Source organism: Nesoenas mayeri (assembly GCF_963082525.1).
Source record: "Nesoenas mayeri genome assembly, chromosome: 1".
In the NCBI taxonomy this organism is placed as follows: Eukaryota; Metazoa; Chordata; class Aves; order Columbiformes; family Columbidae; genus Nesoenas; species Nesoenas mayeri.
Window position 1 is genome coordinate 15,524,606 of NC_137541.1, and position 20,008 is coordinate 15,544,613.

Below are 20,008 nucleotides of genomic sequence, written 5' to 3' on the forward strand. Positions count from 1 at the left end.
TAAAGAATGAAAATAGATGGTAATTATTTGTAATAGTTTAGCCTGCAAAATCAGTATCATTACATATCAAAATTTTAAAATACGCATTTTGAAAGCTTATGCATATGCTTACAAAAATATCCACTATCCTCTTGAGACTGACTGTCCCTTCTCTCCTCTGCCCTTGCCAGAATATAGTCTGTGAGTTGCTTGCACCTACTTAACCAGGGTGTTAGTGCTTTTCTCCAGTCTCTGGAATGACAGATCAGTGCTCCTCCAGGGACCTCTTACAAGACTGAGGTCTTGATACCTCCCATAATTCTCAATTTCCCAGCCTCTCTTTATGCTATTTTACTACCGCTTCAGCATAGAAAATCAAGGCTGCTGGCATCCTGCGTGAAGGAAATGTGCTGCTGATCGACACATTAAGAAAGACAAGAGCAACACAGGTACTTAAGTCAGCCTCTTGGGGTTTTAGTTACCTTTTATTGCTGGCATTAAAGAAAAAACAAGCAAAAATAATCAACAAATCATGCAAAACTAATCTAGAGTGCAGAGCAAACCCAATCTTAGATTTTGTGCATTTAGATTAGAAGACCCCGCTCCACTGCAACAGATGTTGCATTTAAAAGGATCGCTGGAACATCTGCCTTGTAGCGCAGTAGGCACCAGAGCCCACAAAATATCGCTGATGCCCAATAGCAAACATGCACCCCCAAGCTGAAAAACCAAAAGCCACAGAACGCAATGAGCCAGAGGAAGTGAGCACAAAGACCAAAGGCATCGCCAGCATCCCAGACTCCTGCAATGCCGAACAATACCGCCTTTGTTACCAGTCGCTGGTTCAACCCTCCTTCCACTGAATTCAGATGGATTTTCGTCGCTGATTGCAGTAGGAGAATAACAGCGTTCTGTGCAGAGCAGAACCAAAGTCATCCTCCCTCTCAGCCAGGAACCATGGCTGTGCTGTGGTGAAGATAACAATGAGAAAACGCAGATGATGACATATTTGCAAATGCATCCTCAAGTCTCGCTCTTGTCTCTAGAAGCGGACTATTTTCTTTAGGAAAAGAAGCACAATATGCCATGCAAAAAACAAACAAACAAACCCAAAACATAAACAAAACCAAAACCAACAACAACAAAACCCCAGACCTTGAAAATCCTGTGCTTTCTCTAACCATAAGGCTTTAAAACAAATAAACATTTGAATAGTCTTCTTTTTTAAGAGGTTGGAATTCACATGCTCCATAGCTGTGAGGTTTATTCCTGCACTTTTTTCCCCCCTTCTTTTAACAAAAATTTAGTCCCACATAATAATAAAACACTTGGTGCTACAATGTGAAAAAATATACTGAGGTGTAATTCGGTATTATCAGAGGTAGCAACATGATGATCACCCACACAGACCTGCTCGTTGAAGGTGCTCTGCAGTTCATTGAAAACGCTGAACACCAAGACTTCCTTGGATAACCAGAGTTCCTTATGACACTTTCAGGAAAGTCTTTCTCACAGTCCCTCAACACATTTCGGAGTTTGTCTGTACATGACAATCTGAGTCTTGAATTTCTGAGCTGAAATAAAAGTAAAAATATCATAATAATCATAATCATCATAATCATCATCATCATCTCCTGGAATGAAATGCAGACCTTACTCCCAAGAATTGTACTCTTTTCCAGAAAGGGGAAAACATCACTAGGGACTTGCTCCAAGGATTCTTATCCTTCACACATCCAAGAAAGGAATCCAAATTTAAAAATACTTCACATTAGAGCCTAATTTGTGTGAGGTATTTGTTGCCAAGAATTCTCAGACTCTCTCTGCATCCACTTTATTGTTCTTGGCACAAAGGGCACTTCCATTCTGTTGCTATTGTTATTTGAGCAGTCTGAAACAAGACGTAAAGTAATTCCAAGTCTATCTCTATGTTAATTCTGTTCTGCAATGCTGTTGCCATAGCAAGATTATACATGGATTTCAATGGGCACAGGCAAATTGAAATTTATCAGCTTTTAAAGTCAGTTCAGCATATTTACCAGTCCTGTGGCTGCCTTCTGGATTCCTTGCAAACTACACGAATTTCACAATCTTATTTTCTCTATGTAAGAATATTTCTTAGATTATATAAGAGAAAAAAAATAGATAAATTCACAACTTACTTTCCAGTAGAGAAGAGTGAAAAAGACAATGAACATCCTCTCAAATGTGTAAAAACTTCAAAATTTGTTTTCTTTTTTTACCCATTTGTAGCATTAATTTCTTAAAATAGTATGCTATTTTCAGAGAGTAGATGCACTGTGACTTGTACTTGAATGATATTAAATTAAGGAGGTGATACAGTCACCAGATATCAAATCTGTCTTTACATATATATACACACACATACATATATATCGATCACTATTTATCAGCAGTTATCTGAGACAGAACATTTTACACATAACAAGGGTTCTACAATGTGTTTTGTTTGTGTGTTCATATGTGAAATATATACTGACTTTTTTAGGCTTGAAGTATATAAAAATTGCTACTTTTTTAAACAATTTAAAAAATTTTATAATGGTATTTTATCCAATTTTTAATGCTTTATAATTAAAATATCAGAATATCAAAATAGCAAATGGGAAAAGATAGATCCTTAGATTAGGGATGATTGCATCTTGACAAGTTCCTAAATCTTGACAAGTTCCTAAAATACTTTTAGGCAATACGGACTACTAGTGTTCCAACTGTAGTAAAAGACTGAAAAGCTTTGTGAACAAATATTAATTAAAGGTGTTGGCGGTTGTATTCTCCAGTTCACAAAACCAAGAAATTCATTCTTGTTCAACCTCATGTCCAAGCCTCCCACTGCACAATGATTAATTTTCCTTGAAGTTAAGAAAACAGAAGAATTCTTCCACCAACAAAACCAAACATAAATTCTGAAGATAAATCATATTACACTGGAACTTTGAGTCTGCAGGAAAGGAACATTGTGGATTAAAGGTGAGTGGGAGAACGATGACTGGCCCCTTCTCTGAGATTTATGGAGGATATAAACATGGACACGCCATAAATTAAACAAGGTGAGTTTCCACTCCCAATTTCTGCCATTTTTTTCTTTCAGATTGGAAACTCTTCCCTCCTGTGGCTAAGGGATTCCCAAAACACAGATCGCACGGGTGTCTGAGTGCCAAAGACGAAGCTGTTTCATAGGATGATCATCACTGGAGCCTGCCTTTCAGCACCCTGAGCGCTGGCAGGTACTGTACTGCTGTGGTTCTTTTCCTATGGATTTTTTGTTCTTTGTTCCAAGTTATGGCACGCAAACCCACACTCTTGAAGGGCAGATCTGGCTCTGTCACATCTAGTAATGGCTTCCCAGTAAGGCATTACGTGGGCGAGGGCCAGTGACCAAGGACACCTTATCTCTGGTGCTGAGGAATTTGGCCTTGGACAGAGGGAGCTGCATCAGCAGGTTGGGGAGGTCAGACCATGTGGACAGTCAAGAACTGGCAATTGAGACAAAAAGAACAATTGCACTCTTTGATGTCACCAGTGCATAAATCCGTCATGTCTCCATGTTGTTTATACTGGCAGAGATGTGCAGTCAAGTCCTGTGGTGATAAATTATGGGAAAGCACTGCTGTAGCCATGAACCCTTCCTCTCCATCTCCTTGTAATGCCCCAAAGCCCCAGAGCTTGTGCAGTGACCACAGTGGCCCCCCCATGTTTAGTTCAGAGAGATGCGATGAGCGCTCAGATGAGGTGAACATCTCATGTCTCCTTCCTGAGCCAGTGTCACTCGGGGATGTCACGCTGATATTTCCCTGCAGACAGAAGGCAACGCATCACACTGAGAGCCACTAAATTCATCACAAGCATGGAAAAGCAACAGGAAAAGCACAACATAAGCATGGTGAAAGCTGGGCAACTACAGACTGACAGCTAAGGAGGATGCAAGAGCAATGAATCATTCAGTGATACATCTTTTGAAGAACAGTCTTTAGGAGTGTGGCAACACCCAGAAAACTTCCTGAACAAATACCAGTGCTGTCTTGGCTAGAAGGAATTTGACAACTGAAGAACTCAAGAGATAAATGCACACAAATGCCAAACCAAGGAATAGGACAGCCCCCACAGGCTACACTTGCTTTTCTCTTACCAAACCTGTGACAACAGAGCTCATCAAAACTGCATTTGCACAGAATGAAATGGGAAAAATTAGTATATGTTAAGGACAGAATTTTAGAAGAAAAGTAACAGGATGTGGGACCTAGAGTTTGTGCTATATTCTGTGGCATGTCTACCACCTGGGCTGGGGATCAATGGGTGATTCCCATGACCATGTTCTGAGAGGGGCAGATCAGAAAAAAATATGTATCTTAATTGCTGTTTCTAAAATCCCTGATGAAACAACAGCCTGGAAAAAGTCTGTGGGATAGGAGGAAAAGCTGTTTCTCTGGAGATGTGTGGTCACCCCAGTATACACATGCTGGGTTTGGGTAATAAGCAAGGGATCAGATTTCAGGGGAAGGGAATTGGAATGGGGAGTCTCCACAGAGAGAGGCTTTGGAGTGGCCACCATCACAGAGGGACCGTGGTGGGGGACACAGGTGTTGAGCTCCAACCCATTACTCTAGCCTTAAACTCAGTTCTGAGGAAGCTGTGTGGCAAGTACAGGAATGCTTGAACTGGATTCTCCAGCTCAGATAGAAGAAAGGATCCCAGGTGAAAGAAACCAAGCCACTAAAAATGCCCGTGGTTGTTAAGACCACACAGGTTTGGCACTTAGAGTTTCGTTTTCTCAATAATTTTGCTTCCAGTCTTGAAACTAGATGCTATGACCTCAGCTGATGCTAGAAGTGAAGTCAGGGAAGATGAAAAATGTTTAAGCCTGCTCAATGTTAGGAAGTAATGTGTCCTATATAGCTGCTCACCCATGCTGTGAGGTGCCTCATGTCACCTTGCCAGGACTAGGATGGGAGCAGCTTTGGCCAAGTTCAGAGGGAAAAACCCTTTGAGCACACTGCACCCAGCACCCTTCTGACTAGGGGCAGGCAGCAGGGGCACATGGCAGGGGAGAAGGAGCCCAGCAAACCTCCAAGCACCTCACCCGGCTGCCTCTAGGATGCCCCAGGATTTCTGTAGCAAGGTTTAGTACCTTCTGCACATCACTGAGATAGGCAAAGGTTGATTTGCAGAGACCAAAATGTTCATGTATGAGTGCAAAAGTTTGACAACTAAACTTCGCATATTCATAGCTCCAGTAATGTTATAAGCTCAAGCTTTAAAATGTTGAACTGTCAGTGTGCCTCAGTTTTCACGCTTGATTTTAATACATATCAACCTGAAATGGGAGTTACATCACTTCAATGTTTGAAGTCTTGCTTTACCTATAAAGCTCTCCAGCAGTGCTCAGAAACCAAACATATCCAACAGCTATCTTTAAATCCATTCAATTATTAGAAACTATGCCTAAGCAACATGCTTGGTCAGGCTGGGAGCTCTGCTGTGCTCACCAGTACCAGCATGGGGAAAGACCCAATTATAGCAGGTACCTGGGAAACCCTCTGCACCAAGGGCAGCTGAACTGATAAATAAGTGGCCATGACTGTGGTCTGCAAAAGTGGCAGAGTGGGGACTGACGTGTGCGGGAACATAACAGACACTGGAGCTTCCTAAGCAAACCAGAAATGCCACTTTCTCCCTTCCCAGTCTTTAAAAAGACAAAAATTAGACCAGCAGAAAATGGTTGCCACTAGTAACAAGGTGTTTTAACACACCGGTGGTTCCAATGGTAGTGAGAGCTGGCGAGCACAGTTTTATGGTGATATATATTCTGTGTGGGACGCAGCCACAGACCTGATATCAGTTCTATGGGATTTGGAAAGGCAAAGGGAAAGCTCCTGCCATCAGTCACTTTGTAGAGACAATTTGCATCTGTCACTTCCTCCCCCATTTTGGGCTCCACGTCACCAGAAAGGGGAAGCGTGAAGGAGGGAACAGAAGGCTGAAATGGGAAAGTGTGGACGGCTGAACGAATGGTGCTATGGTCACTCCAGCAAAGCCAACAGGGCAAGGACTGGAAAACCACTCAATAATGTCCTTCCCAGTGGTACAAAAGGTGTCAGTCTGCCATTTGCTGAAGGGAGCAGCCAAGTGTCTCTTCAGTTCTCCAGCCTGGGAACTGGCCCATGAGCTGGTTCCTGCCCGTTCCCTCCCTCATGGCTGCCCCGGGAGCCTGGGCCAGGCCCTCCCTCATCCCCCAGGTCCAAACTGAAACCCATTTCCAGAAAGCTCTTCCCAGGCATCTGTGCCAAAGAGCAGCTGTGTGCTCAGGAAATATTTCAGTCCTTATAAACAAGGCAAACCAGAGGGTACACTGGGTTTCTTATCTTTACTCTTGTCTGTCAGTAGCTTCCCTCAAACTATAATATTTTGTCTTGTTTCTGCACAGTTCTGTGGTCTGCTGGGCCCCATAGCTACACAGGGTCTGTTAATACACCCTTGTACAATTTGAGATTCCTTTTAGTTGAAGCTGTGGGATTTACTTTGCCTGATCTAAACTTGTACTGAGATCCCGGTGTGTTCACACATCCAGAAGATGAGTTCTGACACAGCCCTAGAGGAAACAGCCATTAATATTTTACAAGTGATGGGGTGACCCTGCAGAAACTGGGAAGGGGTGATTCCAGGGGTTAGACACAGCTGTACAACACTGGAGCTGCTCACCCAGTGTACACCTGAGCCAGGAACTGGTGCATTAGTGCTGTTCCCCTGATTCCAGCCAGGGCGGGGAGAGGACCAAAGACATGTCCTTAATGTGGCCTTGTATCACTTTTTGGTGGAGTCCAGGGGCCCCAAACCAGTGCCAGAAATGTGCCCCTCTGAACTCTTCTGGTGCTGAGCAGGCTGGGCGGTCTCCTCCCACCCAGAGAGTGATTTGAGCTCTCTGCATTGGAGACACATTGGCCATGCCAACCCCAGGCATTTGTCTGGATCTTCAAGAGCAAGACCATCAGCTTCCCAATTCTGTGAAGCACCATTCATGAGTTAGCGACCTCCTGGTACTGCTACTGAGTAATGTTGCTGCTGGATACACTCCCAGCCCTCGCAAAGCACAGTTGATGGGTCACGGGTCCTGTGGTTGCACACGCACTGGATTTCTGGGATGTTAATGGCATGGATGTTACCATTGCAGAAGACAACAGCAGGAAGGGGAAAATAATAGAGAAGAACAGCAAAGACTAGGAAAGGCAACAGAAGTCAGGGTAAAAAACATCACAGTTTCCAAGAAAGATGAGGTAGGTGACTTAGAAGGAACAAAAGAGTCGTCAGGAACTGAGGGCTGGCAGGTGCAAGGAAATCTGAAAATGCAGCAGGTCCTTTCTACCGCAGAAGACACATTCAGGATGTTGCAGGAACATTTGGTGGTTTCAGGAGATATCTAGTAGCTTGCACATGTTCAGTACACGCTGGAGGACTTCGCGGCTGTGCAGCCTGCTCATTGGGTCAGATCCTAGTATCTTTGTCAGGGGTTGAAGCACATTTGGTGTTGCAGTTGGAGTTGAGCGTCTGATTAATCCTCGTCATAAGGGAAGCTTGCTTACAGACACCAAAACTGTTTTGCATACCTAATCAGCCCATGGTAAATGGGGGTAATCAGGGAGCTAACTTCAAAACAGTACTATAGCTTTGAACCAAAACATTTATGCAGACACAGCCTTAGGCATTTAATTCATCCCTCAGTGTTAGTGAACATCTGAAAGCAAATGCCTATGTTCTCTACAAAGTGAAAGAAGGGAGGCTGACGCTTTCCAAGACCTACAGGAGGAGATACTATCCATTTACATATCTGTGCCTGAGTTGGATGGTGTGGATCCTTCTGATGAGTACCAGGGAAGACAGAAAAAATTAGTAAGTGGGTAGTTAGAGCATGGGCAGATTATCAAATAGGTGGAAGAACAGCAGCTCTTCACTCGCAATACTCACACCCAGCTATAGTATTATCAACCACATTCACATGCCGCTTTCCACCTAAGTAGGTCACTACTTCAGCAGCAATCATTGCCTTTGGATCTGACCCTGCAGTTTGCACTGGCAGATACAGCAGGCACAGTAAGAGTAAGAGTAAGAGACCACAACACACATATCACACCCTCAAATGTTGTCATGATCTCCAAAATCAACCAGCCCTTCCTCTGCCTATGCGCTTTGGGTCTGAGTTTGTGCTCAAGCCCAGCACCATCTACCACCCATACTGTTTTTGTGAATGCTGAACTCCAGGCCTGCCTGGAGTGATGAAAGTTTAAACACTTGCATTATGCTACCACATGGATCCAAGCTTTCCTTCATGTAGTCTAGACAGAGTGACAGAGTGGAACCAATTAAAGTGGTCCACCAGAAGACATCCTGGAACTTGGGTCTTCCTAAGCACAGCCCAGACGATTCATGTCTAAACTGCAGCTAACAAGATGAAAAGAAAGGGGACAGATAATGTGGTTGAACCTCTTTAACATGTCCACAAACCTGTGTTCCAGCTAGTCCTAAAGTCATAGTTAGTGTGTTTGATGGGACTTCTGTGCACAAGAAGACTAGAGCCAGGAATGGGATGTGCTCCAGGCTTTGCAAACCTACAGGCTTTACAGTGAATTTCCATAAGCATACCAAACCTCCATGGGAATAGCAGAAGATTGCATTGCTATCAAAAGTCATCTGTACCTCCCCAAAGGTCCTAACACCTGGGGAATCCTGATTTAACCGCATTAGAATTGTTCAAAATTGTCCCTAAAGATATGCAGCTTGTGGCTCCCTACGTTGCTAACTGTGTCCTCTTCCTTTCCTATAGCCTCGTGCTCCATCAATTTAAATAAAATAAAATAACAACAACAAACATCCATTCTCAAACCCCACAACCATGCCAACAAAACTACTAATATAGATGCTTTTATACATGCAGCAACTCCTTTCTGCTCCTGTAACTCCATTCTGGGAAGCTGTCTAACTTTCATCTTCATGGGCAGGGTTTGCCAGTTGCAGTTCTAACAGGAAACTCCTTTAAGTGGAAACAAGCTCTGATGTTATGGCTCCCATGGCAGCAAAAAGCTGCTTCTCTGCATGACTCCCTCCTCTCCTGGGGTGCCTGCTGCCCAGACAGATTCCAGACAGCTGTCTCCAGCCTGCTGCTCCCGTTCAGGCTCTGGCTCCCTCCCAAGCCTTGTCTTCTCTGACCCACGACTGCCAGCTCTTCAGGATTTTATTGCCAGGATCATGGTGTTTGATGTTTTTCTTACTGTCCTCATTCCTAGACTGAGAAAACTTATTTATCATTCAAAATTAAAATGAGATTCTGTTCTTCTTGGAGGAAAAGCATGAAATTTAGAGACATACAGAAGTCGCAGGTATATATAATTTTTAAATATTTTGGTGTTGTTTTTTTTTTTAAGCCAATCTTGTGATGGGGAAAAGTGAGCAAAATGATTTACATATTAATTAGCAACACTGCTGACATGAAATATTATTTCCTTGTCTAGCACTCCTGATATCATGCACCATTCCAGCAAGGAAAGATGGAGAGCTGTAATTCTGAAATGGTGGTGTTCTACACTCTGCGCCCAAGAGAAAATTCTGTGTGGTGTGCAATGTAGGAGGGCAACAGCCATTCAGACTCAGGTATCAGACCACTCTCCTTCAGGGAAGGAGGGCCTGGAGAGAGGGGGATGCCAAGCACCAGCAGGGAGGACACAGTGATCCCAATAACCCACCATGCGAGGGCAAGTTGTGCCTCACACAAGGATGCTCCTGCCCAGCTAGTGTCCCACCAACCAGCGCATCTCCTTAATGATTCCTTCATGTAGGTACCTACAAAACCCTGGACCAGGCACCACTGTCAAGAAAGCCATGGAGAAAATCACTGGAAAACAAATGAGTTCCCAGTGCTCACTGATACATTGTTCTGCATTTATAAACATTCAGTTATAATGAAAAAAAGAAGTCTAAGCAGCTTCCGCCTCCTCTATCTCTTCTACTTTTGCCAAAAATTGAACTTTCCAAACATTTAGTTTAATGCAAGACTTTTTCCAAAAATAAAAGATGTTTTCATAAAAATACCAACAAAATAAATCATGCAAAAACAACTGGCTGCTTTAGGCTTTCCTGTTCTTTTAAATAGGATATTTTTCATGAATTCAAACTTTTATCTTTTAAGATCATTTCAGGCAGCCCTCCAAAATCCTTGAGATTTGTTTCATTCAAATCATTCCAAGTAGGACATGATCACTGCGATTATTTTTGTTGTTGTTTTTTGGTAATAGAAAGGAGATTTTTACACACTTCAGAAATATGGAAGAGGAAACTGGACTTGACGAAATAGGCAATGACAAAAATGTTAAGCCAATTCAGAAGAATACAAATATCAGAGGATTATTAAAGACACCTGGTCTGGTGGAAAGATGGATGAAACCGCTTCCATTAGATACTGGAAAATTTATGTGCAGATGGAAGTAATTTATGCACAGTTGCTACACAAAGGATCGTTATTTATTGCTAATAAATGAGCACATTTGATGGATCTAATCAGTATTCAAATACTTAATGTGTTTTAAGAGCAGCTAGGGCATATTCTCCGTAGCACAACTCACTACACTTGGGAATTTTGTCAAATTACACAGAGCTGCAGCGAAAGGCTGGAATGCGAAACCAGAGAAGTAGATGGAACAATTTCAAAAGGTAAAAATTGACAAAAATTTCCTCCACTCCCTACCTCTTCCCACTTGTCCAGAAATAAGTATTGGGATGCTTCTGTTCAGCAGCATTAATTTAACCATCTAAAATGAGAGTATACAAAGCTCCAAGTGACACTATGGTCACAAAGTAGAGATTTTACAACATCAAAAATTAGCACCTTATTTTTCCATTGTGAATTTCAAGCTAAGATCTTTTCCTTCCACTCTTGTTTCTGATTACTTCTCTCCCTATTTCTTCTCTGTCTTTTTAAGAAGAGCACTGAGGATGCCATTAAAGGGCAATTTTTCCAGACACCTTTCATCTGTGCTTGCTTGTGGAGGATGCTGTTGAGCAGGTAACCTCTCTAAGTCCCTTCCAACCTAAGGTATTCTACATGCACAACCTCTTGAGCAATGGATGAATCTTTGGGAAGAAAAATAGTGTGGGCAGTACTTTAAAGATTTAAATGTTGAGTTCCTTAAAAGGTCTAGGGATGAAAAGAAAAGCTGTCTACTCTTTCATATAAGCTAAAGTGAAAAGTACTGAGAATTTATATGAAAAAAAAGCATACCTGGCACTTACAGCCACATCAAAGCCCACTCGGAATCAGCACGGCACTATTTCCGTGCCTTCACAGGAAGAGGTGCTCTGAGTTTCTTCCTGGAAACTACTTAAGGGAAAGGCGTTTTGTGCCAGAGCTGTTTGACCCTTCCAGCTGAAGGCCACTCAACAGCCGCAGGAACAGCACTTCAGTCTTCCATTGAAGACAAAAGAATGGGTTTAAGATTTTCCTCTCTCTGGTTGCTTCCTCTGTTAGACTAGCACTGGAATAGTAAAAGAAAAATCACATATCCATTCTTCTGGAGGAGCTGAATTCCCCTCACAATCCCGCAAGAGTGCAGGTGCTAAATGGAGATTACACTACAGCCTTTTCCATTAGTGGATTCAACGTGAGGCAGAAGTCCACAGAAGTCTTACTGGAAAAGGGTTTCTGGATGGGATAATCATTAGGAAATATGCGAGGTAGATTATAGGAAGGATTGTTGTGGCCTTGGAAGAAGTTCTGCTGATCTGTATAGCATGGAAATGTGGGGCATTTTTAGCCCCACATTAGATACAATGGCATGAAACAAATAATAGCTAGAACAAAAGTCGCTGCAAGAGAGCTGCTTTACGATGCGAGTGCATGTGTATATATATATATACACAAATAATAATTACAAGCTTTCATAAATAATTGCATATATCATCTATAAGATTGAGTCTTTTCTATACCTAATTACACTTTGTATAATTAGGAAATTATTGATATTTTGAACCTTTACATTGGAGCTTGGGTAGAGTGAAGGACAAGAGCAGCTCAGCCCATGCTCTTACCTACTCTGTCTCAAGAAAACCTGCATCACGGCTCCCAGCTTTTGCCACTAACTCCCAGTAGCACACACATATCCTTAGAGTTGTTGTGTTGTATCAGCTGCCTACACAACCTGACATTGCACAGGTGATTCAGAAGTACATGCTCCTTATTCACCAGTTGTCTTACGGAGCCATGGGACAACATCAGTTATAAACAATTTTAACAATTCTGAGATGTACAAAGTTGGCGATTGCTATTGCAACGCTTCAACTAGAGACACACACAAAAAAAACATGCTATAACAACACAGCATTTCAATTTTAGAGTTGAAATGTATGGATTCATGGGGAGATGGAAAGAAACTTTCCTTCCATTTTAAAACCTTTTTGAAAAGGCATCCTGGATACAGACTCTTGGATCATGCAGACTCAGTCACAAGGAACCATCACACGAAGTTCTTTCAGTTTGGTTTCTTACCTGACATCCAGGAAATACCGGCTGTTTGGAAACAGCATCTGGTATTTTGAGTAACGTCCACCGCAGCCCAAATGTGAGGTTAGAATAACACTTATTACATGTACTTGTGAACATGTCCTCTCAATCTTCACAGTTCATCCTACAGCAAATTCATTCGGCATGGACAACACAAGGTGATACACAGGCTGCTCAGCTGCACCAACAAAGTATCAGGCAATTAAAGATGGCTGAAGGCAGAGTAAAGACAGAGCAAACTCTGAGGAGGTGGAAAGCAGCAGCCAACTATACACAAGACACATGCAAAAACAATGAAAACCTGTCCTTCAGAGCAAGAATTTCACCTCCCATCTACTCCAGATCATTCAGACTGTCTCTCTCGTGAAAACTAACCTAGGAAAAGAGGGCAGGTACAGATTGTCTGCATTCCTGAAGTAGTAATAGGAAAAAACCCAGAATGATCAGAGGAATTCAAAGGATGGGGCTTTCATGCTGGCAGTGCTTTAATACTATCAAATTTTGTCTTCTATAATCTGAAATAAGGAGTCTGAAGGAGAACTGCAGTGGAAGCTTTCTTAAAGTTCAGTGGAGAGCACGAGGAACCACAGGCTGTTCTGTTTGCCTGGGTACCTTGCACATCTGTTTGAGTAAAAATGAGCTGCATGAATGAAAGCTCACTTCTTCCATCTCCCGTAATGTCAAGCCCTACTTAGCCAGCAATTTTCCAAGGAGTTTCACAGTAAATAAATGGATAAATGAGACTCTTTGTTCTTGGTATCAACCTTGGAAAATATTTTCAGGTCTTTTTACATAGAAAAATGGCAGCAACAACAGAAGAATTATAAGAATTTTTTAGTAATTCCATGAAGATATTTAGATACTAACTTGAGGACATGTGCTTTGTTTTTACAGCATGGAAAAGTGGCTTTGCCTCAATTAGGGATAAGAAGAGTTCCAAAATTCTCCTACATAGGTCCTACTACCATACACATTGGATGCCTCGTGATAGTTTGGGAATAAACCATGACAAGCAGCACACATTTGGAGTCACTGCCTGAGCAGATCTCCAACCACAAAATACTCTGGAACGAGTCTGCCTCAGTCTTTCCTCAGTTAAGGCAGTTATGCTTACCTAATATAAATACAAGATGAATAACTGAAGTGTCCCTAAAACCCCTGATATCCAGGAATTTTCCCTAGCTTAGTGAATATTTATTATGCAGAGTGAAATAGTTTGAGCCGTTACAGCCTAGTCCTCAGGACACAGAACTTCAAAGCTCCTCCTCCAAGTGAGACAGTAGGGGCACTGGAATTTGGGGCTCTGGAATTCCAGGATTTCTGACCTGCTATCTTACTTGATATAAATTACCTCATTTCTGTGAGGCAATTCACTCTTGTGAATCCAGTCCTTTGCTTCTACATTTCCTGTATTTGTAGACACAGGCAAAAACAGAGCATTTCAAGTCAAACAGAACATTCTATTCAACCCCAAAATCAGTGTTTTCAATTCATAAATACAAAACAGAAAAGTTTTGTTTCAGTCCACTGGGCCAAAAGGAAAGAGAGATGCCTTCAGTACTACTGGTTTCATGTGCATACAAACCGTGGACCCAAACTGCAGCATTGATCCATCATAAATCAACATAAGACAGCTGCTTTAAAATAGCATGAAGAGCCCAGGACTCTGTCTTGCTGAAGACGCAGCATGTGAAAAATTACTTGGGATCAAAGTTGCAATCTACAAACTGGATTCAGTCTGTGCCTCACTTCTGATAAGTAAGGAAATACAAACACACGCAGCATCCCCTACCCATTCAGAGAAAAATCCAAGTACCGCAAGTCTTGCCTTCAGCAAATATATACAACAATGCTCTGCGTGAGGTTTGGGCATACACAGAGTTTGTTGTTCACAGGCTAGCAACGGATGGTTTCAAGGACCAGTTGTACACTTTGATCCTTTTGATGTGAAGACTTCTATGCAACATTATAGAAAAAAAATGTTGCAAGGCACTGGTTTCTTCTTTCATGAGCTTCAGTCCTGAACAATGGATTGTACAATGACTCGGAGGAAGGCACTGCCTCTTGAATGTAAACCCTGCACTAAGCAAGGTTGGACACAATGGTCATCACAACTCTCTCCTTGACAGCCAGGGCCATCATGCAACTCTCTTTGGCCTTGTGGCATTTTGAAGTTCAATAACCTTTGAGTGGCCAGACAAAAGTTGAGATTTGATAAAGGAAATTGCACAATGTGCAGAACATGAAGTCATCGTATGAAGTGAGCTCTTATGGGAGGGAATGAGGTACTGACAGAGAAATCTGGAAACAGAGGCTACCACAAGATTCCTGTTTAACACAAAATCGTCCATGCTGACTGAACTAGACTGGGCATTGTACACTGGATTTACTCTAGGCCCGCATTTTGTCAGTCTCAGAAGCAGCCCCATACAACAGGATGCTGAAACCACCAACTTAAATCAGGCAAATCACACCCCGCACACCACTGCATGCATAGGGACAGCCACACAGAATCAGACCAGAAGTCCATCTAATCCGTTACACTTTCTCCAACAGCATATATAGAAATGGAGTACAATAACATTATTAGACCTTTACATAAAATAAAACCTAAGGCTTCCATGCTTAAAATTATCTAACTCAACATTACAGCAGCTTTGCACACCCCTTTACAAACTTCCACAGCTCTGGTCTACAGCTAGAAGGTCAAACAAAAGCCAACAACCTGCCCAAACCTAAAATGTAATAGTTTTATGATTGCTTAGCTTCCTCAGATGAGCACAAGGGAAGCAGGTAGGAGTTGCAGCTTTGAGAGGGAAAAGTGGCAGGGAAAGCTGGAGCACAGATAATCCTGTCCTGGATTGCCACAAACCGCCATGAACACTATCATGAAATTAGCTGTCTTAGCTTCCCTGTAAGCTGTTAGCTTTCACACCCCAGCCTGTACTCAGATCCTCTTCTGAGCTATTTCAGCACACCAGTTTGCCAGAAAACCTGACTAAATATTCCCCCCCCCTTAACTGACTTCACAAACTGAAATAGCTCAGTTAAGAATCTATAAATGCATCTGCCAGAGGTGATTAGACTACAAGGAAACTTCAGTCCCACTCGCTAACAGGGTATCAGCAAAGCGTACTATACCCCCCATAAGCTGCCACATCAAAACCAAGAAGCTGATGTACAACCAAGAACAAAAATAAGCAAGCCTTACACATATAGGCCACACAACAAGTCACGCAACAGAGTTAAAGTTACTTCACTATACTTTGTACCCACACAGCATTTTTCACGATAAGCCTCAAAACAAGGCCACACAAATTTAACACAGTGTCTCACATATCATACCTCTGGCAGCCTTAACTCTGCTCTTTTGACATTTGATCCAGCCTGTTCATGAGTTAAGCGAAGAATCTGTACAAGACAACCGCTTACATTTTATCATCTTTCTACACAGATCTTTCAAAATACTAAACAAAACAAACAAATAAACGAACAAAAACCTCAACCTAACCATAGGAGCACTGAAGTCAACTAGACACTTCAAGAACGATACTCTTAACTTGCGTTTCTCAAGTGGAATGTCAAAACTGAAAAACCTTGAGCCTTGGCATTTGGTCACACTGCAGTTTGTCTTACTGAGTTTTAAATCAACACACTTTTGTCTTTACATTTAAGCAGCTATGACAGCCAGAGAAACGGCAAAACAAAATGTACCCTTGAACTTTCATTTCCCAATTCACTTCTGAAATGTGACGTGGCACAACTGCAGCAATCAGGAGGCAGGCTAACGTTATATGAACAATTTCAAAAGCCTGATGGATATATAATAGATTAAGCATTAGTTTGGAAGAGTAAGAACTCTGCAGCTTCACTAAGTGAGAACTACAAAATACAAACAGGTTTTAGAAGCTGGCTGCTTTAGGTTAGCGCTATCAAGTTTTTACAAGCAGCCTCTGCACATAAAGCCACCTTAATGCCTCTGTCAACAGCAGACAACAAGGAGTCGACAGCCATCAGAACACAAATTCTATAAACAAGCTGTGAAGTTATTCATTCCACCACAGGAATTGGATAGTCTTATTTGCTGGGATACTAGGGACAGAAACTGTCTATTACCAAGCATTTATTCCTCTCCCAAACATTTAAAAAATAATTATTATTATTAAAATAATATTTTAAAAAAAATCACATTCTCACACACACCCCTTTGCTCCTCACGTGCCAACTGCAAGGAATAAGACCTAAAGAAAGCCCTTAATAAATCAGTTTAAAGAGAGACCGCCTATCACATGGAATGACAACATGGTATTTTTCAGTCAAAATAATCAAGCTACCTCATGAATTTTGCATCAGAGCCTACCACGAAACCCAGGAGACATTTATAAAAATAATTATGTGCAAATAATTATGTTAAATATGCTTTTCCATCATTAATCATCTCACAACCCTGGGATGACAACCAGCACTATTTTGTTATCTAGTGATCAGGTATCAAGTCTTGCTCTTCTTGCAGAGAGAGGCACTTGAGTGTGATATTTGGATCATGCAAGCTACTGACTTCTGGCTGTCAGCACCAGCGTTGTAACGCACTTCATCTTCAGACACTTGTAAGTTGCATTGATGCGCAGCTACATTCCCCATAAACTCTAAGTTTATTTCCATAAGCACCTAGATGGGGGGGTACTTCACTGAGAAACCCATCCCTGTGCGGTTTCATTGAACTGAAACATCACTTGTTCTTTGACTTTTATTAAGTTCAATTCTGTTGACCAAATGAGCTTCCCTAAAGTAAACAGGCTTATAAAATATCAGGACGATTCTATCTTTAGGTGCTCAATAGAAACAAATACTTATTCAACTAGAAAACTTTAAAAATGACTTTAGATACAAAAGCGTAACAATTATACTGCGCGATACATCTTTATATATCACTAAGCCCATGAAATTGAAAAGTTTTTGCACCATCAAGAACAGCCACAAGTCCTGAACCTCCATTCTTTATGCATCCTTGATCAGAGTGAACTGAAACCTGGGAATGCTTGGGATTCAAAATACCCTGAGCACATACTAGTGCAACACCACAAAGCATACATAACCCATTGGAAAAGAGGGGGAGGAAAAAAAATAGCAAGAATCAGACGGTGCTTTATTATACAAGCATGAAAGTAAGTTCCTTTGGAAAATAACTTCTTGGGTGGACTTCTGGACCAGTGAGGTAGCCCAATGGGAGAGGAAAAAAAAGTGGAAGTGGAACTTGGTCCCCACGGGTGACACCTGCCAGATGGTCCCTCGCACCTGCCCGCGCCCCGGCGGGGACGGGCCGGGCCCAGCCCGGGGCCCCGGCTGCGCGGCGGCCCGGCAGGCGGCCCCCGAGCGGCTGGGGGGCCCGGCCCCCGCACGAGCGGGCCATAAAGTGCAGCAGCAGAACACGATCCAGACAAAAGCAATGTAAACAGGTGACTGATATCGGTCTCTTTGTCCGCACCGCGGCCAAGGTGAGGCGCCGGCCTCGCCCCCTCCCGCCGCGGCCTCAGGACGGCGCCACGGGGAAGCGGCGCACCCGCACCACGGGAGACAGGTCCACGCCGAGGATCCGCTGCGCCTGGCGCCGCGCCGCCGTCAGGCTCCGCCGGTTCCAGATGCTGCCCCGCACCCGGATGGTGGGGAAGGTGGTGAGGCGGGGGGTGGCTGCCTCCCAGATCTCCTCCAGCGACTTGCCCCCGAACGGCTCCCAGGCGGGCCCCTCCGCCGGGCTGCCCCGGCCGCTGTCCGCATCCTCGCCCGGCGACCCCAGCGCCGCCGCCGCCGCCGTCTCCGCCGCCACCCCCTCGCCGGGGGGGCCGTCGGCCGCCGGTGCAGCGGCCGCTTGCCGCTGCCCGCCCCGTCCCCTCCTGCGGCGCCGCCGCCGCCTCCGCCGCTTGGCGCTGCCCCCCGCTGCCGCGGCCCGGCGCTTGGCGCCGGCGGCCGGGAAGCGCCGCTTGCCGGCCCGGCGGCGAGGCCACCCCGCCGAAGGCGACGGCGGGTCCGGGACGACGGCGCGGCAGGAGGCGTATCCGTAGACGTCCTTGCTGCGGAGAATGACCGGGGAGAACTCGTGCTTGAGGCTGCAGAGGAAGTTCCACAGCTCCGAGTCGGAGCTCATGAACTCCGTGGACTTGGGCATGAAGAGCTTGAGGGCGTCGCCCAGCGCCTTGGTGCCGGCGAAGGAGACCCGCGAGCGCGAGTACACAACTTTCTCCGCCTCCCCTTCCAGCCCCCAGGCGGCGGCCGCCGCTCCGCCGCCGGCTGCCCCCGCCGCCGCCCGGGCTTCCGCCGCCGCCGCGCTCCCCGCCTCTTGGTTCATCTCCCCGGCTCCTCTCTCCAGCGCCGCCTGCTTCCTACTGCGGGTCATGGAGACAGAATGGCAGGTCTGAGGGGTTAGAGACGCCGGGTGCGGGCGCCGACGAGAGGCGCCGGCCGCGGCTCGGCCGCCCGCGGGCGTCCGCCACCTCACCGCACCCAGCCGCCGGCGCGCCGACTGCGGAGCGACGATCGATATCCTGCCGCCCGGCACAAAATGGCGCTTTAAAGTCCCAGGCGGGGACTGCGCGCCGGCCCGCCCTCCCTCCGCGCCTGGCGGTTGGCCCGTTTGAAACACGTCGGGCGGCCAAGCCCCGCCCCCGCGCAGTGGAGGCGGCCGTTGGGAGGGCGGCGGGCGCCCCGCGGGAGGCCGAGGCGAGGGCAGCGGGGGACGTGCCCGGTGTTCCTGCCCCGGGGCGGCGGGATGGGACAGGCCCAACTGGGGTGACCAGCACGACCAGCGGACGCCAACTCTAGAACGCCACTGAGCCCCATTTGCCTCCACCTCCAGTAGGACGTCCCAGTTCGTGGCCACTTCCCTTGGGGTGGGCGTGCGGCTCCCCAGCGTCGGGCCTGGCACGAGCACTGTGACGTGTGCTGGTGGCACACCATGCTGCAAGGATGAGTTACAGCCTTGGTGGAGAAGGGAAGAGCAATCACTGCCATCTACCTGGACTTGTGCAGAGCATTTGAAACTGTCCTACGCAACGTTCTTGTTTCTAAGCTGGAGAGACGTGGATTTGAGGGATGGACCACTTGGTGGGTAAGGAACCCGCTGGATGGTCACACTCAAAGAGTTGCAGACAATGGCTCAATGTCGAAGCTGCGACCAGTGACGAGTGGCGTTCCTCAGGAGTCAATGTTGGGGACCGGTGTCGTTTAACGTCTTTGTCAGCAACACGGACAGTGGGGCTGAGCGCACCCTCAGCAAGTTTACCAATGACACCAAGCATGTGGTGCGGTCAACATGCTGGAGGGAAGAGATGCCATCCAGAGGGACCTTGACAGGCTTGAGAGGTGGCCCATGCAAACCTCGTGAAGTTCAACAAGGCCAAATGCAAGGTCTTGCACATGCATTGGGGCAATCCCAAGCACAAATACAGGCTGGGTGGAGAATGGATTGAGAGC

The 20,008-nt window shown here is 45.0% G+C and overlaps 1 protein-coding gene across 1 annotated transcript; it reads right to left on the minus strand.

Annotated features, from left to right (window-relative positions):
- Positions 1–17,455: 17,455 nt before the first annotated feature.
- CCDC71L (coiled-coil domain containing 71 like) lies at positions 17,456–19,068 on the minus strand. Its single transcript, XM_080364039.1, has one exon. The coding sequence runs from the start codon at positions 18,930–18,932 to the stop codon at positions 18,072–18,074; it is 861 nt and encodes a 286-aa protein (XP_080220165.1). The 5' UTR covers positions 18,933–19,068; the 3' UTR covers positions 17,456–18,071.
- Between the last annotated feature and the right edge of the window lie 940 nt (positions 19,069–20,008).

Excerpts from the sequence above, each read along its gene's own strand:
- CCDC71L (XM_080364039.1), bottom strand. The coding sequence starts at position 18,932 with ATGACCCGCAGTAGGAAGCAGGCGGCGCTGGAGAGAGGAGCCGGGGAG.